This window comes from Tenrec ecaudatus, chromosome 10 (genome assembly GCF_050624435.1).
Source record: "Tenrec ecaudatus isolate mTenEca1 chromosome 10, mTenEca1.hap1, whole genome shotgun sequence".
Taxonomy (NCBI): domain Eukaryota; kingdom Metazoa; phylum Chordata; class Mammalia; order Afrosoricida; family Tenrecidae; genus Tenrec; species Tenrec ecaudatus.
The window spans coordinates 155,686,329-155,709,393 of NC_134539.1; the positions used below are offsets into that span (position 1 = coordinate 155,686,329).

General features: G+C 56.6%; 1 protein-coding gene across 1 annotated transcript in view; it reads right to left on the reverse strand.

Moving 5' to 3' along the window:
• The window catches only part of DNAH17 (dynein axonemal heavy chain 17), a 96,969-nt gene that overhangs the window by 66,287 nt on the left and 7,617 nt on the right, over positions 1–23,065 (reverse strand). Inside the window, exons 11-21 of the mRNA XM_075559705.1 lie at positions 20,111–20,376; positions 19,632–19,827; positions 18,475–18,621; positions 13,071–13,179; positions 9,648–9,751; positions 8,556–8,696; positions 6,829–6,972; positions 6,274–6,456; positions 3,069–3,323; positions 2,073–2,242; positions 1,357–1,579 (exon numbers count right to left, since the gene is read on the reverse strand). Coding sequence (XP_075415820.1) covers positions 1,357–1,579; positions 2,073–2,242; positions 3,069–3,323; positions 6,274–6,456; positions 6,829–6,972; positions 8,556–8,696; positions 9,648–9,751; positions 13,071–13,179; positions 18,475–18,621; positions 19,632–19,827; positions 20,111–20,376 — 1,938 coding nt within the window. The remainder of the gene's footprint in view (positions 1–1,356; positions 1,580–2,072; positions 2,243–3,068; positions 3,324–6,273; positions 6,457–6,828; positions 6,973–8,555; positions 8,697–9,647; positions 9,752–13,070; positions 13,180–18,474; positions 18,622–19,631; positions 19,828–20,110; positions 20,377–23,065) is intronic.

The window sequence follows — 23,065 nt, forward strand, 5'->3', positions numbered from 1 at the left end:
CCTGAGTCTTCTCATTTTAAAGGTCTTGAGAAGCCACTGCAGGCTCGTGGGAAGTTGTGGCAACAGTCCTGAGGACCAAGTCCCCGGCCCCCAGCTTCCCGGGATCTGACTAGTCCACCGGCCCCAGGATCCGCCCAGTTGACAGCCAGATGTTCACCTGAATCTGTTGGTGGCTGCGTGTGGTTCGCCCCCCTTTCAGCCCATGTGTAGATTTGTCTCACAGCCCTGGTGGCACTGTGGAATAAGCGCTGGACTTGACCCACCACAATGTTCAAACCCACCCGTGGCTCTGAGAGAGACAAGGCTGTCTGCTTCCTATAAGGATCTACAGCAGCGGTTCTCAACCTGTGGGTCACCCCACTCATAGCAGTAACAAAATGACAGTGAGGAAGTAGCATTGAAAACAATTTTATGATCAGGGGTCACCACCACATGAGGAACTGTATGAAAGAGTCGAGTCATCAGAAAGGTTGAGAACCCCTGCCTGCCCTACAGCCTTGGGACCCCTCCATGAGGCCCCCGTGAATCAGACTCGACCCGACGGCACTGGGTTTGGGCTTGGTCTGATTGTGTTCACAATCAGAATGCTCCTTAGAAGTGGGGATGGAGAGACTCCGTCTCATGTACTTTGGCTGTGTCATCAGGAGAGACCGGATCCTGGAGAAGGACACCGTGCTTGGCGAAGTAGAGGGGCAGCAAAAAAGAGGAAGGCCCTCGACCAGATGGATGGACACAGTGGCGGCAGCCGTGCGCTCAGACATAACCGTTGTGAGGCTGGCGCAGGACCGGGCGGTGTGTCCTTCTGTGGTGTGTAGGCTCGCTGTGAGTCAGAGCCGACTCTCTGGCACCTAGCCACACAGCATGCACTGGGGCAGGGCAGTGACGCTCTGTGGTGAGAGCCCCGGGTTCAATTCCCCGTGGAGGTGCTTCATGAGCTTCATGCCACCCTGTCAGCAGAGGCCAGCTGTGACTGTGAAGCTGACCTCCTGGCCTTAGACAGACAGGGAAGATCGGCAGTGAAAGCCCAGAGCAATCCCAGGACCCTAGTCGGCAGTGGATCGAGGGGAGGGTATAGGATTGGGCAGCCTGCCTTCTGCTGGGTCTGGGGTCCCCGAGGGTAGGGGATGGTGGGGGAGTTGACAGCTGCCAACAGCAACAACAAGGCAATTTGTGGGTCCACTTCCATGAGGGGCTGACCTCACCCCCACCCCGCTCCTGCCTTGTGGGCGGTGAATTTCTAATTATTTCAGCCACTTTGTGACCCCACCTACACCTGAAGCTTAGCGTGTGTCTCTTTGTCCTCGGTCCTCAGCCCCCGTGTCCCCCCCGCTCCCCACACCAAGCCCCGGTCCCCACCTGCAGCTTGGCGTGCGCCTCCTCGGGAATCTCCTCGCCGTAGGTCCGCAGCAGCTCGATGGTTTGCTTGAGTGGTTCGAACATGCTGTCGGTGGCCACCTGCCTCTCCTTGACCTTCATCAGGTGCCCCATGACCTCCACCAGCCCGTCGTAGTCCCCCTCCTTAAGTGTCTTGGTCAGGCCCATCCTGGCTACTTTCATGAAGTTCTCCAGGTCTGAGAGGCTGCAAGACACGGGGGTGTCGGGGGGCTGCTAGCAGGAGGGGAAAGGCTGAGCCCCCCAGCCACAGGCACCAGCAAGGGCATGGTGGGCCCCATAGGGTCCTGAGACAGGGGACTAGTCCACTCAGCCCTTCTCATGGGCCACCCTTTACCCTGCAGTCATCTTGCTCCTCCCCCAGCCTACCAGAGGGATCTCGGCTGGGTCACATGCTCTCCCAGCACCTATGTTCACTGGCCCCGGTCCACCAACCTGAGTCCCCGATCCTGGGTCCCACTATGACTCCAAGTTCTGGAGCAGCACTGCTCCGTAGAGCCCTGGGCTGTCATCTCTATGGGGCGATGGCCAGGCCTCTCCTCCTGGCCACCACTGGGTGGCTTCCCATTGGGAGTGTCACTGCATGGCTCTTCACCCACGTGTTGCTCCCAGGCTCCCCCACAGCCTCCGGTGCCGTGGTCAGCCACAGGGGTGGATGAGCGACCTCAGGGCCCGCTGACCTGTTGATGACGTGGTCGCTCAGGTGCCGCTTGAACATGAAGCTCCAGCGCTTGATGGTGTTCAGCAGAGCCTGCTTGAAGGGGCGGCAGTCGCACTGCAGCCAGCCCTGGAAGATCACCGTGTTTTCCAACTTGGACACCTCCTCGTACAGCTTCTCATAAGAGTCGATCTGCGGGCCAGGTGCCACAGTCAGGGCCCGCCGGGGCACCCACAGGGAGCCGTGACCCAAGCTGGGGTCCTCTGAAATGGCCGCCAACCCTGACACCGACCTAGCAGGACACCTGGGACACACGACAAGGTGGGGTGCCTTGGATAAGAGCCACCTGTACTGACAGGTGACACGAGCAGGTGGCAGCCTCTGGCGTAGACCACTCAGAATGGCCCTCTCAGGTCCGCGGGGCCCGAGTCCTCCCAGCAAAGTCACTCTCAGCTCAGGGCCACTTGCTCTGGGGTTGGTTGCCAGCCTCCTGCCCGTACTCCCCAGGGCCCCTCCAGCTCCGGTGTGAGTGTGTGTGTGCGTGGGCGCATGCGTGCAGGCTGGGAGCCTGGAACTGTCACAGCACGGGCTGGAGCTCAGCTTCCTACCACCTGGGTTCTGCTGCCCCCCAAGTGGCAGGAAAGCCAGGTCCTTATTACGCCCCCTTTACCTTCTCTCTGACCCTCAAAGTTCCTGCCGAGCTGCTGCCCGGGTGAATTTTCAGGTACAGGATAATTTAGGTCCACAGTGTCAGGAACAGAAGAACCCGGCAAGCCCAGTAGAACCTCCGAAGACTGACGTGGTTGAGGGCAGGAGGTGGGCGTGGTACTCTGTTTCCCTCTCTTCCCAGCGCTGCCACAGCTTGCCACCTGGGGAGGCCCTTGTGGTGGCCACGCCCACCAGGGGGCTGGACACGCCCACTCAGGCCGGACAAGCCCCTCCCATGGGCCAGAGGTTCCACTTCCACCCTCATCCCACCCCTTGTTTCACGATTTGCTGGTCCCCTTCGCCCCCGCACCTGCTGCTGGAACTGCACGAGCGTGGGTGCCGTCTTGGGCAGGCTCTCGTCGGCGCGGGCCTCCAGCTCCTCCGACGTGGGGGCGCGGCCGTAGATCAGGAAGTACTTCATGAACTCCTGCAGGTCGTCCAACCACAGGTACGAGTAGCGCTCCAGGGAGTCCTGGTACTCCTCCGCCACCTTCATGGCGCCCAGGACCAGGTTGGAGACCTCCTCACGCATCTCGATCAGATCCGTGATGTCCTCCAGGTCCGTCTGGGAGGGAGAGAGCAGCCCCCCCAGCGAGTGAGCCCACCACCCATGGCCAAGTTGCTGGGCAGGGTCCCGGAGGGCACAGGCGCCAGTTGGTCCATCCCGTGGTCGCTGCCCTTCCCCCCCGCCCCAACACTTCAACCCTCCTGGCGCCGTGGGGAGCACTTGGCGGGGTGGGTGTGCGGGCAGGGCAGGGCAGGCCAGCCAAGTGCCCAGGAATCAAACAGATGGGGCACCCCTACTCTGGCTGCAGCTCTCAGATGTGGGGGATGGGGGGAAGCCCGTTGAGGAGCCCATGATGGGTGGGTAAGCACAGAGCCCATGCAGTGGAAGGAAGCAGGGTGTCAGGGAGCTTCCAGGAATCCTCCTGTGCATGACCCAGAGTAGAGAGCATGGGAAGCCTGGACCAGACCAACCCACTGGGGGTGGGAGGCAGAAAACCCCACCCACACAGGGGCAGGCAAAAAGCCATCTCATTGTAGGAAAGGAGTTCTTAAAGGTGTGTGGGCAGCCTGGTGTCTCTCCCTGTTTGGAGGCAAGCAGAGTGGGGCCCACGGTGGAGGCAGGGAACAGTCCACAGTGGATGAACGACCACACACTGTAGCCTCCCGCCATCCCCCTCCCTCCCCCCCAGACCAGGACCACTAGGTGGTGCCTGGCCACCACTCCAGACTGCTCTGAAAGGCCCTGCAAAGAGGGGGAGAAAAAGGTGGGACAAACCGCACTCAAAAGAGGTCGTGTGAGGCAGTGAGAAGCAGGGTCAGAGGTGTCCCTCTCCATGCCTGAAGGCCCCCTACAGGAGGTTGCTGCAGAGAATCAGGCAACCCCTTAGCCAGTCTTAGAGACTCCTGGGCATGTGCCAATACAAGCCTGAGCCAGGTGGGCCATAAACCTGGGCGGCCCAAGCTAGGCCCAGGTGGGCTTAATTCAGCTAATGGAGTCAACTAAGACCTTTGGCCACGCCTCCCAGCCAGAGGCCTCAACTACCCCGACCTCGAGAACCCCTGCCCTTCTTCTTGCCCTTCTTCGCCCTCCGGCACCTGCCGTTCGGCGGTGCCTCGGTCTCTGGCCTCAGGCCACCACGTGTGGGTGTGCAGTGACTGCAAAACCCGAAACTTCTTTGTCCTTTATAAAAACCCACTGGGATCACAAACCAGGCTTCGGCATGAATTCTTTCTCATGGGAAGCCAAGAAACGAAGTATTTCCCACCCAAGGAACCTAACAGCCCGACAGAGCCTGGTGGGACCCCTGAGAACTGGGAATCCTTAGTCACCCTTCAGGTCTGCAACTGAACTCTTCCCCCCCACCGCGGGGCAGGGGCTGCACAATTTGCAGCCAAACAATAGACAGGTCTGTACAGACACGGTTGAGGGTGTTGTTGCAGAATAGTCAACCCTTTGAAAGACGTTTTTAAAGGCTGGGTTTGACTGCAGGACCAAATTCAGGAGGTTAGGGAAGGAGGTGGCGGGGGTGAAACAGGATGCACAGGGAGGAAGGGGCATGGGGGTGTCCATGGAATTAGATGGCAAGGGAGGAGGGGAAGCCGGACATGTGTGAGTCGCTGGATGTAAGGCCGAGGCTCCAGAAGCTTCCCTGAGCTCACAGTAAGAAGTGAGGAGAGGAGAAAACGTCAGGAGCCTGGAGTCCCTTTCACTCTGCCCTTTGTGCGGTCTTTATTGGGACCCCAAGGACCCCTGGTGGTGTGGGTGTACACTGGGCTGCGATCTGCAAGGTCCACAGTTCAAAACCACCAGCCACTCCAGGTAGAAAGACACACCGTTCTAGTTCCGTCAAGAGTTCCAGTCTCAGAAACCCATAGGAGCGGTTCTACCCTGTCCTGTAGGGTCGCTGAGTCAGAATCAACTTGGTGGAGGTGAGTTTGGCTTCTTGGGAGCCGCTATTGTCATCGATGAGTCCCTTAAAGGCCAGTCCAGTCTCAGGAACCCACAGGGCAGTTCTTCCCTGGGCGTCAGAGTCCACACTGTGGCAGGGAGTTTGGGATGTTTGGTTTCCATGGGGCAGGAGCCCCAGAACAAATGTCCCAAGTCTGGCCAGGAGAGCTCAGTTGGGTGGCCACGTAGTACTTGGGCCTGCCCCCCACGCCCCCAGCTAGCAGCTCCTCCTGGACACTCCCCTTCACTGACCCAATTGCAAGCCCCTCCCAGCTGTGCCCCCCCTCACTGTATACTGGTACACATGCTCACAGGTGAACACTTGCACGGGGCACACACAGGCACACAAATACGCACACGTGAGCCCAGGGATGTGCACAGCGCGCACATGTGCACACATGCAGATACACACATGTGGATGTGGGTGTAGGAGCATGCACACAGACACGTGTATGCACGCACACTCACGTGTGTATACAGGAATGTGTACACCCCCCCCTCCTTATCGAGGTTTCTGACAGTGTTTGTTCGCTTTAAACAAGTCAAGCCCTGAACGTCAGCTTTCACCTCCCAGTCCCCGTTCCTCCTCACCCTCGCTCGGGGCACCCCTGAAGGAAACCCTCTTGGCAGTGGGAAGGGCTTCAGGAACAACTCTAGTTTCCAGAGAGAAATCCCCTTCTCAGCATAGTCCCCTAACTCCGCACCGGCACCCCCACCCCACCTACCCCGGCCCTGCCTGCCCCCACACCCCCGCCTCGGGGGCAGCCCAGCATTTCCCGGCCCCTCTTTCCAGTTTGTACTTCATAGCCAGCCCAGCCATGTCCGGACAAACACGTCTCTTGGACCTGCCTGGTGCCCGGATGAGGCCTGGCAGTTGGGCACCGGACTTCCGATGCCGTTCAGCGTGGAAGGTTCATTTGGCAGAATGCTGGGGCGCCAAGAGTGACGTGGTGTGTAAGTGACACAACAGAGCGAGCCAACCTCGGGTATTCAGAGTCACCATCCTTTGCCCCCCGCAGTTCTGGCTGGACGCCAGGAGCTGGTGTTGTGCACAACTGACCTTGTAGTTCATCTGGCCACGGGCAAGCCGGGGGATGAGCTTGGCCGCGTTGTAGATGTCGTTGATCAGGCTCTCCATCAGCATTAGGAAGCCCTGATCGGCGCCCACCTCCAGGGAGGGGTTGAAGAGCATCCCGTCCTCGTCCAGCTCCATGTGGACCTCAAACAGGGGTGCGACGCTGCCCTAGAACAGGCCATGCCGGGGTCACGGCCTCTGCACCTCTCGGCCACCCCAGGCCCCATCACTCCTGGCTGTGACTGCTGCAGGGAGCAGGTTCCTGAGGACCCCAAGACGTTCAGCTTGGAAGTGGGACTGGCCCAGGCAAACTGGGATGGGGCGGTCACCATTCAGCTCGTTGTCATCAAGCCAATGCAGACCCCCAGGGACAGGACAGGACAGGGTGAAACTGGCCCTGGGGCTTCCCGAGACTGGAGCTCTTTACACGAGCCGAGAGCTCAGTCACCCCATATCAGTTTCATTTTCCCCAAAGACTGCCTTTTCTGTCACCAGGAAGCTCCGAGCTAGACCCCGCCCAGACCCCCGCGCCCGACTTACATCCACAGCCATGTTGTCTATCAGGTAGGTCAAAGAGTTGCGAATAAACTGGTCAAATTCCTCCAAGACCATGTGGTCTATGTAATTGACATAGTCTCTCCAAGACAGGCTTGTGGTGTCCGCTCGGAACAGCTCAGCGTTTTCCTGCGGAGGGGCCATCCACATCCCCCATTCACTCCTCCGTCTGTGCTTCCAGCAGCTCTAGGCGTCCCTCACCCACTCCTGCACCCGTGCGTCCAGCTCTGGGGTCGCTCCTCCACTCCTGCACCCATGCGTCCAGCTCTGGGTGTCCCTCATCCACTCCTGCACCCATGCATCTAGCTCTGGTGTCTCTCCTCCACTCCTGCACCCATGCATCCAGCTCTGGTGTCCCTCCTCCACTCCTGCACCCATGCATCTAGCTCTGGTGTCCCTCCTCCACTCCTGCACCCATGCGTCCAGCTCTGGTGTCCCTCATCCACTCCTGCACCATGCATCCAGCTCTGGGTGTCCCTCCTCCACTCCTGCACCCATGCATCCAGCTCTGGTGTCCCTCATCCACTCCTACACCCGTGCGTCCAGCTCTGGGTGTCCCTCATCTACTCCTGCACCCATGTATCCAGCTCTGGTGTCCCTCATCCACTCCTACACCCGTGCATCCAGCTCTGAGTGTCACCCATCCACTCCTGCACCCATGCATCCAGCTCTGGGAGTCACTCATCCACTCCTCCCTCCACCCCCCTCCCACCAACGATTCTGCAGCTCTTTGGTCTTTGCTCCATGTGACCCCTGGTGGTCTGAGACTGGCAGTCATCTGAACCCCCACCAGTGAGGGCACCGCAGCCGGGTGCACCCTGGGCTGCCGGGACACATGCTGCGCTCCAAGGAGGCGCTCTCTCTCAGGCGCTGCTGGGCTCCGCCTCTCCTGTGGGCCTCAGAGATGAGCTGCTCCTCCTTCCCGCTCTGTGATGCTAGAGACCCGGGCGGGCTGCTTCAGAGGCAGCAGGGCTCAAGAGCCAAGCAGCCTGAAGCCCATGGGGCAGAGCAGGACCCCCCACCCTGGGGTCTCCACACTGGGCTGCCTGTGTTGCTGGCTGCAGCAGGCACCCGCATAGATGGATACCCACGAAGGGCACCCATGCCACAGGCACAGTCTCTGTCCTCGAGCCACGCCTGCCAGGAGAACAGGACACTGGGGAGCAAGTGGGGGAGGTGCTCATGTGACTGTGCGTGGGGGCGCTGTCAACCTCACAAATCACAGTGGGTGGCTGGATGGAAAACCATTTTGCTCTGTTGACTTGCACCCAGATCTATCCCTATGTTTCACACGTGCGCGCGCGCACACACACACACACTACAGACACACACACACACACACCATACACATCCCACTCACCCACCTACACACTCACACATATATCACACACATACACAAACTAGACACACACCATACACACACAGCAGGGATTAACCACACACACCACACAAGAACCCACCAAAACAAGGGATGCTGGCCTGATGGTGACCACACCACTTTTGTGCAGGACTGAGGGACTGAGGGTACAGTGAAGATGCCCCCCCCCGCTGCCCCCGCTGTCCCATTAGCAGCCCCTCTGAAAAGATCTCTGCCTTCTAGGAGCAAGAGAAGCACACAGCTGGTCCCCACCCAGCCAGTCCCCGAGAAGTCTGGCTCTGCCTTCATCGGCCACCCCCAACCCCCACTGTCGGCAGAGCAGGCGGGTCCTCACCGCGACCATGGCCTGGATCTTCACGCCCGCTTCCTTGACCACCATGTAGCGCTTGTTGAGGTTGGCCATCCGTCCTTCCAGGTCAAGGAGGGTGTCTTTCTTATTGTCCTTTCTCTCAAACATGGGGTTCGTGGACCAGTCCTGCAGGGGAGGCACAGAGCGAGGTGCTGCCAACCTGCCCCTCACTGCCACGCTCCTCGGCTGGCTTGGGAGGGGATTCCATGTCTGTACAAGCCTGCCTGCTCTGGGGATCTGCTGGGGACCCGGAACCAGCAGACCCTGGGCCTGAGGGCCTTGGCAGAGTCAAGGTAAAGGCATTCTGGGTGCCAGCTGCCCCGGAGGACGACCAGTGACCAGTCGGGGGTACGTGAAGCCGTGAAGCAGGGAGGGCCCAGGGAGAAAAGTTCCCAGAGAGCCAGTGCTCAGGAGTCTGGGGGGAGTCACAGGTGGGGGAACCACAGTGAGGGCAGGCCCTCCGTCGGGTGTTCGTGTCCCGGGAAAGAAACAACCACTTAAATGTGACCCCTTGGAAAGCAAAACAGCACTATGGCTGCTGATAACCCCCGTATTCACTCCTGTATAAGCCGAGCTTTCCAGCACATTGTTAATGCAGTTTGGGTGGTAAAATTAGGTGCCTCGGCTGATTTTCAGGTGGGCTTTTTCTTGAGTATATACGGTAACGGGGAGGAGGATTTCAAAGACTTCCTGGTGGCTTTCTAGCTACCAGGGTCTTCGCCAATATGGGGTGCTGATGGGATGGCGGATCTTGGGGAGAACTAGTGAAGACTTTCCCCCAGTTTTTTGGGGGGTGGGGGGTGGGAGGGGGGTGTTCAGATTTGAGCTCAAGAGTCGACTGTGTCTGTATGGAACCTTGAGCCCTTCCCAGGCAGGCCGGGCCTTCACCATGGGCTTCCACAGCCCTTGCTCCCAGCACCAGCCTGGCAGAGCGTATGCATGCCCACCGCCTACCGCGGACCTGGGACCACAAGTGGGGACTGCTGCCAGCTGCTGGGCAGCATGTCCCCAGCATGGCTCCTCCCGACTCTCCTGGGTGCCCCCGCTGGAGGCCTGCCCTGTGGCCCACCCGCTCACCTTCATGGCCTGGGTGATGCCTTCGATATTCTGCTTTGATTTCTGTATCCTGGTCTGCAGGTCATGCAGAATCTCCCGCGTCTCCTGAATGTATCCAAACACACCTGAACGAGGCACGAAGTGGGGCGATGTAAAACCCGTCTGGTCGGGGCAGAAGGACATTGCGCATGTAGCTGGGCGCTGTGAAAATCTCTCTGCCGTTGAGATAGTTAAGGTTTATTGTGCCAACCTGGCTGATAAACACACGTGAGGTTAATTGAAGGGCGAAGGGCTAAATGGCTCAGTGAGCCTCGTCTTTTTAGTTCTCCAGTCTCCTGCTTTGTGATGATTGGACCAGGGTGCAGCTGCCTTAGCTAGTTCTCCGCCTCAGCTGGCAAGGCTCACTTCCTGCGAGACATTCCTGAGGAGAAGCCACAAGGACCTACCCTGATGCAGCTCTGGGTGCTGGAGCAGCTGCGTGGAGACCCCTGCCAGCGCTGAGATGCTTGCAGGCTCACTGATTTGACTTTCCTTCGGCAGTCGGCGTCATCACGAGATGGAGGAGGACTTTGTAGATTGGTGTCGGACATGTGGGCTAATGTTGGACTTGGACAGCACTGGGTTGGGATGCTTTCTTAACGTGCATTTACCCTTTATATAAAGCTCATGCATATGAGTTTCTGTGGATTTGCTTCCCTAGTCTACCCAGACTAACAGCTGTCTTAGCAGCCCCTCTTAGCAAGCCCCCCTGCTGGGAAGGGGTTGTTGAGGAAGAACACCCAGTGTTTCTCTTGGGAAACAGAATGGGGAGCACTTATTCCCCCATGGGGTCCTAGAGTCCTGATGAGTAGGACCCTGCTGCACACATCCTCCTGTGTCCTGGTCCCTCTGACCAGGAACCAGTCCCTGGAGAGCATGGAAGCTCTTTTCCAAGCTGGGAGTGGCCCGGAGCCAGGAGCTGGGGCGAGGTGTGCCCAGACATGTGCACATGTGAGAGTCGGCGATGGCCTCTTTGCTCGTGGGAGCCCAGAGCAGACCCGGTGAACGTCCACCGCCATCTTCTCGCTGAGACAGTGGGCGTGGGCGCAAGTCATCACAGAAGAGGGCGGGCGAGGCCAGCGGTCTCCCAGGAGCTAAACGGGATCCAGGGGGTGAGCCTGGCCCAACAGGGGAGATGGGGAGCAGCAGGGTGATGTCTTCTTGCTTCCCCAGCACCATCTCTACACAGATGGGCCTCTCTCCCCTGTGGCGTCCACTCGGGAAACCACAGCAAAGCAAGGGCTCTGACAATTCCAGCTCAGAAACACGGGACACCTGTGGTGTGTCCCAGGGAGTCTGCCCAATTCCGCTGACAGGTGACACTGAAATAGGTGCTTTGGGGCTGGGCAAGCCAGCAGTTTCCTTTTAGCTTTAAATAACCCCATGGCAGGGCAGGTGGGGTGGAGAGGGAGCCACTACTGGGGTGGGGGGAGGTTTGCGCTAAGGGTGATGGGAAGAAGCTGGGAATGGGGAACGAGGGGGTTTCCCGAGCACGAGGGAGGGCATGAGCTAAACAGTATTGCAGTGGGAAACACTGTGTGTGCACGTGTGCACGCACACACCTGCACATGGGCTTTGCTCTCACGTCCATTCTGACCCATTGTGACACTGTCACAAAGAGTAAAACTGCCCCCTAGGGTTTCCATATGGAAGCAGACAGCCTCATCCTTGCTCCCTCAGAGCAGCTAGTGGGTCTGAACTGCCAACCTTGTGGTTAGCACCTAAGGAGTAACCCAGTGAATGAGGGGGGAGTGCAGAGTGGAGACCCAAAGCCCATTTGTCGGCCACTGGAGATCCCCTTGCAGGGGAGTCTAGGGGAGGAGATGAGTCAGTCAGGGTGCGATGTAGCACCGATGAAGAATACAGCTTTCCTCCAGTTCCTAAATGCTTCCCCCACCAACTATCACGATCCGAATTCTACCTTGCAAGTCTGGATAGAGCAGAGGATGTACACTGGGGCAGATAGGAGCTGGAGGCACAGGGAATCCAGGGCGGATGATACCTCCAGGACCAGGGGTGTGAGGGGTGATACGGGGAGGGTAGAGGGTGAGTGGGTTGGAAAGAGGGACCCGATTACAAGGATCTACATGTGACCTCCTCCCTGGGGGATGGACAACAGAAAAGGGGGTGAAGGGAGACATGGGACAGATATGGCAAGATATGACAAAATAATAATTTATAAATTATCAAAGGCTCATGAGGGAGGGGGGAGCGGGGAGGAAGGGGAAAAAAAGAGGACCTGATGCAAAGGGCTTATGTGGAGAGCAAATGCTTTGGAATTGATGAGGGCAAAGCATGTACAGATGTGCTTTACACAATTGATATATGTATGGATTATGATAAGAGTTGTATGAGTCCCTAATAAAATGTTAAAAAAAAAAAAAAAAAGGAGTAACCCACTGCGCCAGGAGGGCTCGTTGGGTAGGTGAAACCTAGACCAAAGCCCCGCCCCCTGCCAGGCTCTAGGCTGATGCTCAGTAAGTGCTCCCCGGGATTTCTGAGGCTGTACCTCCTGACGGGAGCAGGTGGCCTCCTCTTTCTCCCTCAGCACGGCGGGTGGGATCGAACCACCAGCCTTCCAGTTAGCAGTCACTGGGGTCCTTTATATGTATATCCATGGATACAAATTTTTTCTACTTCACTGAAGATTAGAAAACCAGTGGCTGTCAAGCGGGCAACCTCACTCATGGGTGCCCCATGGGTGCCCAGGTAGACCATGCCCTGGCGTGGTTTCTTTGCCTTCCTCATGCTGCTGATGTTGGGAATAAGCTCCTTCCTTTGCACACTAATGGTAATGGATGGGTGAGTCAGTAGGGCAACCGTTCACCCCATCTTCTTCTGAGCCCTTCATCCCACTAACACGGCCTCATGGCCCCGACCAGAGCTTCCCCGCTGACCCCTGCCATCCTGGTGGTCAGCGTGATGTTCTCAGGGAGTTCTTTCAAAGAACACTATACTCTCTGAGCAGACTCAGTTAATGTAGCCAGTCCGGTGATCACGTGGCTTCAGGAAGACATCAGGGTTTAAGGCTTAAAAGCAACCGTCCCGGGGATTTAGCCAGCCTCAATGGCTTCCCACCAGCCTGGAGGTCATGTGAGCGTGTGGAATTCTGTTCCACTTTCTCCCTCCCTTTGGATCAGGCTTCCTTGCAGGATTTTCCAGAGGCTGGCTTTTCTGAAGCAGAGCGCCAGCCCTGCGCTGGATGCCTGGCCTGTGGGGGGACACCCCTGGATCCTCTGGGTAGACTTAACTAGATGCACCAGCAGGGGGAAACCACCTTTGGAGGAGAAAAGCCAGCCCATTGAGGCAGAAGGCAGAAGGAGCCACTTACTCTGATTGGGCCTGGGGACAGACATGGGGCACATCATACCCTCCCACCCACACATGGTGGACTGTGCCCCATACCTTCACTGTTCCAGAACAGCGTTGTCTCGGCGGCCAGCAGCTTGACGTCAATGGCCTCCAGTTCTGACTTGATGAGCGGGTACTCTACCGCCATCACCGTGGTCTTTATCTGAAAGACAGAGGCACCGCTCCTGGGGTCGGGTCCCACCTCCAGCCAGTTTGGAATTGCTCTGGGGTCAGGGTTTCTGTTTGGTGCAGTGGGTCACATGCGTTGTGCTGCCCACCACAAGATCAGCAGTTCAAAACCACCCACCACTCCTCGGGAAAGAAGTGAGGCTGTCTGTGCTCCTAAGGCATTACAGCCTCCGAAACCCACAGGGGCAAGTCCTGTAGGGTGGTCATGAGTGGACATTGATGTGATGGCAGGCGGTCTGGTTAGAGTGGGCCCAGGTCTTTCTTCCTCAGGACCCGTCAAGACACTGGCAGCCACTGTCCCTCAGCCTGGACTAATGAAGTAGCAGGAGAGGGTGAAAATTGGTCTCACGTGCCTTGGGCATGTCATCAGGAGAGACCAGTCCCTGGAGAGGGACATCATGCTTGGTAAAGTAGAGGGGCAGTGAAATGGAGGAAGGCCTTCGACGAGATGGACGGACACAGTGGCTGCAACCACGGGCTCCGGCTTAAGGACAGCTGTGAAGATGGCACCACCAAACAGGCCATCTTCCCTTCTGCTGTTCACAGGGTTGCCATGCCTCGGAGCACAGAGTCCAAATCTCAAAACGCGCCCTGCACTGGGGCGCGGTGACAGCGGAGCAGCCTGAGGAGCGTGGTGTTTAGTGTCACTGGACGAGGTGGTTACCATGCTATTATTGGGAGGTGCCATCCAGTTGGTTCCGACCCAGAGCGGCCGCATGCACCTCCGAAGGAAATGCTGCCACGGCAGCTGCTCGCTTCCCAGCCACGCGTGCTGTGGCATGGGCTGTGTGCGAGCAGCAGTCCTCCCTGGGATCTGGGGTAGGTTTGTCAGAAGCAGGGAGGCCCTGTGCCTGAGTCCACGTTCTCCAGGCTTCCGGGGGTGCCCAGACCAGGACGATGATGCTCGGAACATCCTCTCCACTAGAAGGGACTGTCCCCAAATCTTGGGAACTCCTAATTGTCACCAAGCTCTTGAAAGCGAGCTTGCTTGTGTTAAGTCCTCAGACTGGATCATCACGAGGAACCAACCTGAAGGAAAGTCTGGAACTGTGAAGCTTGGGGGCGGCCACCATCTCCTCAGGTCTCTCTAGCAGGTCTCCAGGGCAGCACCTACACGCATAGCTTCTCACTAGAGACCTCGGGGCCAGGGAGTGGGGTCATCCTCGCCCGGATTCTGGTAAATAGTTCTTGTCCAGTTTAAAATTATATATGTATATAATCTTTTTATTGTGAGTTGGGCAGAGGAGATCACCTGTTCTTGTTTCAATAAGTGATGTGCATTTTGTTTAAATGAATCCGTCACTGGTCCCTCGATGCGCTCCCCCCTCCTCCCACTTCCTCCCTATTCCTGTCTCCATTTCTTCCCCTTTCCTGACCCCCTGAACTCTGCTCTCGAGCAAAGGATGCCTTTTGATCTTCAATGGTTCATGACTGTGTGAGTCTGGGTGGACTAGAGACACAAATCCAGGACACTCATATATATGTAATAGACAGGGCTTTATTTATTTATATCAAAGAGTCATTGTACATTAAGAAAACATCCCGCCCAGTTTCAGATCAAGTTCATATGTCTAATATTAGCCCACATGCCTGATACTAGTCTGTAAATTCCTCTTCAGACTCACGCAGCACATGCAATGACGCTGAATGCAGGAAGATTGCAGACCAGTGGGTGGAAAGTCTTGTGGATCCAGTGGCAGTTGGTGGAAGCATCAAAGCACAGGTGTGGGTCACCACGTGGCTCCTCCAGCTCCAGGGCTCTGGCTCCATCAGTGTAGCTCCTTGTGGCTTGTCAGCAGGAAGACGAAGCAAGAGAGGGGGCATGCCCAGCCTCCAGTGAGATATTTATCTCTGTAGTGCTTTCGAATGAGGTCATCAAGCCCTGACCTGATTGACAGGCTAAACTCCACCTCTTCACTCCTTAATAGTCTCAAGTTGACAACAGATTATGTAACTGCCACAGACCAACCCTTGTCAACTTAGCACTCTGACACAACTCTTTAGCCATATATAATTTTTAGACAAAATAATAAAATCATATCTGCACCTAACAGGATAACACTAAAATCCATACAATTCAATGTGCCAACTTCATTTAAACATAATATTCTATAGGTGAACAAAACACAAATATTCTGTGCCTAACATTTGCAGTTAAGTGAACACCTATACCATAATCCTATCAACATATTGCTATGAATATACTCCAGCACCTATGAAAGTTTGTGACCACTTCATGCCTTTGTCTTCCCCATCTCAGTATCCAGTTTCTATGCTGCCCACTTACACCAACCTAGTGTTCTGAGGAGACAAACATGCTCTTTGATGTAAAGAATCTTTCATCCCAGATGGGACCTTGTGAGTCTGCATCCATAAGCAAAGTCACAGCAGGACAGGCCATCCATAAAGTCAGCAGCAATATGCACCAATTCACAGGCTCAGATGTTGTCTTCTTGTTATCTGGGTGGGTTCTGGTCAACTCAATGCAGGCTGCCTCACTGAGCCTCACCAGGGTGCCCACTGGCTGCCTGACCTTTAGACCATGGGCCCCATCACACATTCTCAACTGCCCTAGCCCCCCTGTGGTAGGTCATGAACTTCAGACCAGTCAACACACTCCCATCTTATCCTCTGGTTCCTGTAAACCAGGTCCACGGGTGTCAGTGGCCAGACTCAATCCGTCTCTTTATTGCTGCATTTCTCTCACTTCCACTCAACACGTGGATCCAGGTGGTCCCCTAGCAAGCATTTCAGGTTGCCCATGCTCACAGGCTCCCTTTAAAGTTCAGGCCTAGAGCAGAAAGTACCTTCAATGGCTCCAATTTTTAAAATTTGCAGCTTCTGGAACAAACCACTTAATCAAAATTCAAAAAATCCAAAGAGTTCCTTTTTTCCTTCAAGCTGTCAACAGCCCTTTAGGCATGTCTGTTCCCCTTTGACTGTCCTGATCCCTGGAGACACTGTCCTGATCCCTGGAGACACTGTCCTGATCCCTGGAGACACTGGGTGGGCGCATCCTTTCAGAGCCTTCTTTGCAGGCACGGCCTCACCCGTGTAAATTCCAATTTAATGGCTCAAGGCAAGTAGTCTTACAAACTCTCTGTTTTCACTTCCCAAGAAGAAAACTGTGTAAAGGTAGCACAGCCAGATCCTAAACCCAATTCTTTTTTTTTTTTAACATTTTATTAGAGACTCATACAACTCTTATCACAATCCATACATACATCAATTGTATAAAGCACATCCCTAAACCCAATTCTTAAGACAGTTAAGTTCAATCCTTATCTAATTTATCTTAATCCTTTTTTCTTAACCACTCTGTTGGCACAAAATATGGCCTTAGGCCTCTGGCTTCAATGGCCGTCTGTCAGCCATTTTGACCTTCTGCCAGCCATTTTCACTAAGTAGCATGGTCTCTGAGAAACTCAAGGGGCGATTTCTATCCCTGAGCTCAAAATGTATATTAACATTCATTTTCATCATTTTCAAATAGGAATCACCAAAGACAACAACCAAAAAAAATGATCAAAAGCTTAACTTCCCGTATGCTCCCTAGAAAACAACCCAGGAACCTGCGTGGCCACGTCTGACCTCTGGCTGGCACAGAAGAAGCGCCGTCACGAGGGAGAGCTCAAGCACGCCCCACTGCCAAGGTGCCATAATGCGCTGGTCTGGGTTTAGAGACACAAATTCAGGATATATATCTATATATATGCTTCATATCAAAGAGTAACTGTATATCAAGCAAACATCCGAGCCCAGTCCATCAGCCTGATATTAGTCCATATGCCCCATACCAGTCGGTAAATTCCTCTTCAGAGTCACGGGACATAAGCAATGACACCGAATGCAGGAAGATCGCAGGCCAGTGGGTGGAAGGTCTTGTGGATCCAACAGTGGTGGAAGCATGGTGTGGGTTACCACGTGGCTCCTCCAGTTTCAAGGCTCTGGCTCCATCAGTGTAGCTCCATGAGGTTTGTCAGCAGGAAGATGAAGCAAGAGAGAGGGGGTGTCTGGCCTCCAGTGAGCTATTTATCTCCTTAGCACCTCCAAATGAGGTCATCAAGCTGTGACCTGATTGGCAGGCTAAACTCCACCCCTTCACTCCTTAACTTGAGTCTCAAGTTGACACCAGATTATGGCAGTTCCAGATGCACTGGGTGACGAAGCGCAAATCACCAGAGGAGCCGGATTAGATGAGGAGGGTGGGACCTTGGGATTGGAGGAAGGCTCGTGAACAACCTGCAAATATGCAGGTGGCACCACCTTGCCTGCTCCAAGTGAGGACGACTCGAACGGAGCACTTGCTGGTGACCCAGGATGGCGGCCTTCAGTCCGCACGATGACGACGACTCTATGTCAAGAAGACCGCAGTCTGCACGACTGGACCAACAGGTCCCACCACGGCAAACAGAGCCGAGACGGAGTGGTCAAGGGTTGCATCTTGCGTGCGTGTGAGCCACAATCAGTGCTCATGGGAGCAGCCGGCAAGAGATCAAATGATGCATTGCTCTGAGCCGATCTCCTGCACGAGAGCTCTCAAACGTGTTGAAAAGCAGGGAGGTGACTTTGAGACTAAGGTGTGCCCGACCCAAGCCAGGGTGGTTTTCGTCGCTTCGTAAGCACGAGACGGCTGGACACGGAATAAAACTGGCTGCGTTTGAACGGTGGAGCTGGAGAAGGCTATTCAGGTACCACCGCCCGCCAGCAGGACAAACAGATCTGCCCTGGAAGAAGTACAGCCAGAGCGCTCCTTGGAAGTGAGCATGTCAGGACTCGGCCTCACGGCCTTGGGACACGTGGTCAGGAGAGCCTGGCCGCTGGAAAAGGACGCCGTGCTTGGTGAAGTCGAGCGGCAGCCAAGAGGAGGAAGACCGCCATTGGACTCCAACCTAACAAAGATGGCGTGGGCAGCCCAGGACCACCTGCTGGACATCAGGTCTATGAAAGTGGGAACCCACTTGACAGCACCTGACTCAGCGGTCAGTGGCATGGGTGCCACTGCTGTGGAACGAGTCTAGAACCATCCAGAACACAGCCTGCTGAGGAGCGTAACCCATCTCTGAAGAACCAAGCCATGCCACCTGGCATCCAGTGGCAACGGAGTTTCTATCACTGTCAATGTTGCCGTAACTTTATGCCCAATTTGAATATTAAACCACACCCATCGATTTTGTTTCACTTGGTGATCCGACACTTACATGGGTTCTACACACAGCTGCCTGGCACTTGGCACAAAGAAATGGAAACAGGACCCAGGCCGCCTTACCTCATTATACCAACCAACGATGAGCTCCAGGTTGCCCACGAACTTCCGGAAGGTTTCGTTCTGGGAGAAGAGGCTCTCTGCGCTGTCTGGCATCTCCTTTTGCTGCTGAAACTTCAGGTACTTGACCTCACGCAGGACGGCCACCAGCTGTACCACCAACCGAGATCAGAGATGGTGTCAGGTCACCCCAGTGCTCTGAGGTTTTGCAACAGAAAGGGTGCGCTGCTGGGGCTGATTGTACAGCCTGGAGGGATGGGACAGGGCAGCGAGGGGAGCTGGCAGGATTGGGCCACAGACAACCCATTTCTGGTGCTCCACCAGAAACACGGACCCCCACAGGTGGGTGGAGACCCGTCACGCCCTCCTGATCCCCAGTCTCCTCTTCTGATCTGTGGTTTGGAGACAAGCTCAGGCTACCTTTCTGTCCTCACTGGAGCATCTATCCTGCCCTCTCTTCTTCTTCCTCTCACCTGCTCCTCACCCTCTACAGCAGCTGTTCTCAACCTGTGGGTCGAGACCCCTTTGGGGGTCAAATGACCTTTTCACAGTAGTCGCCCAATTCATAACAGTAGCAAAAGGACAGTAATGAAGTAGCAACGGAAATAATTTTATGGTTGCGGGGGGGGGGGTCACCACAGCATGAGGAACTGTATTAAAGGGTCATGGCATTAGGAAGGTTGAGAACCACCACCCTACAGCCTCCCGAATTGGCTCTGGATCACAACCCTCTTGTCCAAGGTCCCTGGGCTTCGCCTGAGGACCGTTTATTTAGATCCTTTTGGAAAGGCTTTATCATCACTACTATCACAATTATCATCATTTCAAATGCAGGGGTCCCCTTGGGAACCACCAAGTGCTCACTGGACCACACCCTCCCTCTTAGATCCCAACTCCGCCAGGGTCGTGAGGCTCCATTTCCAGCCTGACAGAAGGGCATGCTCATGAAGCAAAGTTGCCGGCCAAACCGGGTTTAAACGTGAACCCCCAGCAAGCACCACGAGCTGGATGGGATCGGGGGGCTTGCTCTGTGCAGGAGTGAACCCTGGGGGGAGGGCAGAGGGGGAAAGGCTTGCCCTTGGAACCCGCCATCATAAAAAACCACCCCCCAGCTTCCAGTGTGGTGATTTTACGTGTATTGGACCTTCAGCTACACCCACCGCCTTGCTGAAGTTGACTTGGATGAGCTTCGTGGAGGGGTCCCGCTGGATCAGAGGCTGCCCCAGGTTGAAGTAGCAGTCCTGGTCCACTCGCGTCACCCACTCCTGGTAGGTCTTCTCACGGCAGGCTTTCAGCAGCGCCATCATCTCATCGTACTTCTGGTAGACCAGCTGGGCCTCTGGGCTGGACATGACCCTGGAATCAGAGGCCCCAGAAGGCTTAGGTTCCAGACTTTGCCTGGCCCTCCTTAACCTTCCCTCCCGTCCAACTAGCACTTGGGACCCTCAGGGGCGGGGGCAGCCAGAGCTCCTGAATCAGACCCATGGAGAAGGAAGAAGAGGTGTCTTCTGGGGTTTGGCCTTGAGAGGTCATGGTTTGGGCAACATGGAGAGTGAGGTGGCCAAAGAGAGGAGAGCCTCTCCTTCTCCCAGCTGCCAGGAAGGGGTGCTGCCAGCCCCGGGGGGCCACCACCACTCACGGGTGGCTAATGTGTTTCAGGTCTCTCATGGGGGACTCCAGCCTCTCCTGCAGCTCCAGGCTCCACTTGAGCTGTCCGGCCACCGGGGGCATGTTCTTGTGGATCGGGGGAATGTTCCCGCCCTGCGAAGCGGCCATCTGGGCATCGTACAGGATCTTGGTGTTGTCTAGCTCAGCATCAAAGAGCCCCAGCATGACGGAGTACCTGGGCACCACCTCAGCCAGGATCAGCGGCCGCTCCAGGAGGCCCCCACACATGGTCAGGAGCTGGGATGGGGGAGAGGCGGGTCTCAGCCAGGGTCCCCCACTTTCCCCATCCCCTGCACTGCCCTGGCCTCAGCCATTGAGGAGCTGTAGATGTCAAGGGGGGAGGAAAGCTGTGCTCCCCTGAAGTGGCTGAATTCCTTCCCCCCCAAAAAAAGACCTGTTAACATTCTGTGCCATCCCCCAGACCTGGGACTGTGACCTTGCTTGGAAACGGGGTCTTTGAGGATTAGTCCGTGAACCTGGGGTCATGCTGGAGCAGGGTGGGCCCTCCATTCGGCTCATGCACGTATGGGGTGACCCTGAGTCACCATGAGACCTGACCAGATGGCCACCGGGTGTGGCACAAGCCAAAGAGCACCAGTCCCAACCAGGAGCTGGAGGAGCCCAGTGGGACCTTTCCCTGGGGCCTCCGGTGAGAGCCCGTCTCTGCCGATGGCCTGCGCTTGGGTTCCAGGCACAGCGCTCTTATTTTAAGTCGTCCGGTGGGGGGCCCTTGCGACGACAGCACCCGCCGGAATAGTACTTTAACCCTTCTCTTTGAAGCCCCTATCCTCACGTCCACTGCACGCGTTGCCAGGAGACGCAAGGGCGGCCCTCGGCAGGATGGACGACACTGTGGCCGCAGCCCTGGGCGCCAATCTGAGGACCACGGCGAGGGGCGCAGGGCCGGGCGGGTCTGTTGGGTGCACGTCAGGTTGCTGGGAGCTGGAACTTTGAAGCAACGGGTTCGACTGACACCCCCACCCACCTAGCAGAGCCTTGGAGCTGACGTATCCTGTTCTTCAACTTGACCTCCAGGTGAGCAGAGACCTCCGGACCCACGATCTCCAGGGGCTAGTCCCAGGCCCAGGAGAGATCAGGATTTGGGCAAGGAGAAACTGGACAGAACACCCACAGATGGCGCCTCGCTGCGGGGGCGTCCCAGGAGCCTGACCTTTGCGTTGGGAGAGTCACTTCCCTTTGGAAGGAGGCCGTCAGCCCAAGAAGGTGCCCAGGCAGCACACACTGCCATCAGGAAATGGCCTTGGCTCTGAGAACCCGCTTGGGTCTGGAGCCAGTCTCCTTCAAGCCTGGCGCCTGGCCCCTGTGGCTGGCACGACAACTTGAGGCCATGCTGGGTAGGGCGGGTCTTCACCCAACAGGAAGGATGGGGAGGGTGGTTGCTGGGTGCTGTGACATTGGCTCTCATCCATATCAACCCCAGGGGATGGAGGGCAACGGCCCCCTGGGGTCCTGGGGCCAAGTCCACAGCAGTGGGCTGGGTTTGGGTCATCTTTAGAGACCCTGGACCCCACGGGCTTTCCACCACTCGGGCCGCTGGTGGGGTGGGTTTGAACCACCGACCTTTCTGACTTACAGCCTTATCCAAGCCGGATGGTGTCCTTGGAGAAGAGGAGAAGAGACACAGGGAAGACAAGACGTGTCCCTGTGACTGAAAGCCCAAGATGGTTTCAAGTCACCAGCAGCTGAGGGAGGGCTGCTGGGACTGCAAGACCAAGGGAGAGTGGGAGGGGGAGAGATTCAGACACAGCAAAACCAAACGCACACCCCACCAAGGTGTGCCGACTCATAGCGACCCTACAGGACAGGGTGGAGCTGCCCCTCTGTGGCAGTGCAAAGCCTCATCTTTCTCCCTCGGAGCGGCTGGTGTTTTCAAACTGCTGACCTGGCAGCCCAACATGCCACCCATTGGGGCTCCCGGACTCTGGACTCGCCTTGTGCTGCAGGCCAGCCGGGGTAGACCTGGGGTGGGGGCTAAGGCAGGAGGCCATCAGCCTCAGGTTGATGGAGTTAGGGTGCCGGGTGTGTGCTGGGCGGTGGGGACTCAGGCCCGGGAAGGTGTGCATCGGCCAGCTGAGAGAGGATGCATGGTGGGGATTTAGCCAGGAGACGGAGGCTCTGGCTGTCTTAAAGGTGGGCGCCCCGGCGGGGCTGCACACAGAAAGACTGGTGGTTTGAGCCCACAGGCTGCTCTGTGGGAGAAAGCCAAGGCAGTCTGCTGCTCCCAAGCGTCACATCCCAAGAAGCCCCTTGGGGCTGGACTTCAGGGATGAGGACTGACCCTTGTGGACCCTGGAGAGAGAGGTCTGTGGGTGGTCCCTAACAGGAGCTGTGATATTAGGGCTGGGGGTGGGGTGGGTGAGGCAGCTGTGGATTCTGGGAGAGAACCAAGCTCTCCAGTTAGCAGCCAGCCCACCCACCCCTGCCGCTGCTGTCTGCAGGGGAGGTGGCAAGGTTAGAGACGCAGGAGGATACCAGCCTCCACAGGAAAGATGGAGCAGTGCCTGCTGGGAAGTGTCCTTCCTGCCCTCTGGCTGTGCTTGCTTGTCCGCTTCCTATGCATTTCATGCCCCCTTTGATTTTCGTGATGTTGCACTCTGACTTTTGGGCAGGATGCTGAGATGACGTTCTACCCTGAGGAGATGACTGTGTGGATCATGGGTCCAGGATGTCATTGGCTGTGGGTGGGTGGCCGTCCGGGAGCAATGATACCAAATAGCTCAAGAGTTTCCAGGAGCAGGAGGTGGGTGGGTAGGTGGCTCACCCCAAATGGACCAGCGGGGCGGCAGGGGTCCGAAGGTGAGGAGGGAGGCAGGACTCTGAGTCTCAGGAGGAACCTGAGCAGGTGGATGGGGAAGGTCCACACTCCCCACCCCCCAGCTGCTCCTCTGTGCTTTTCGTTGTGGTC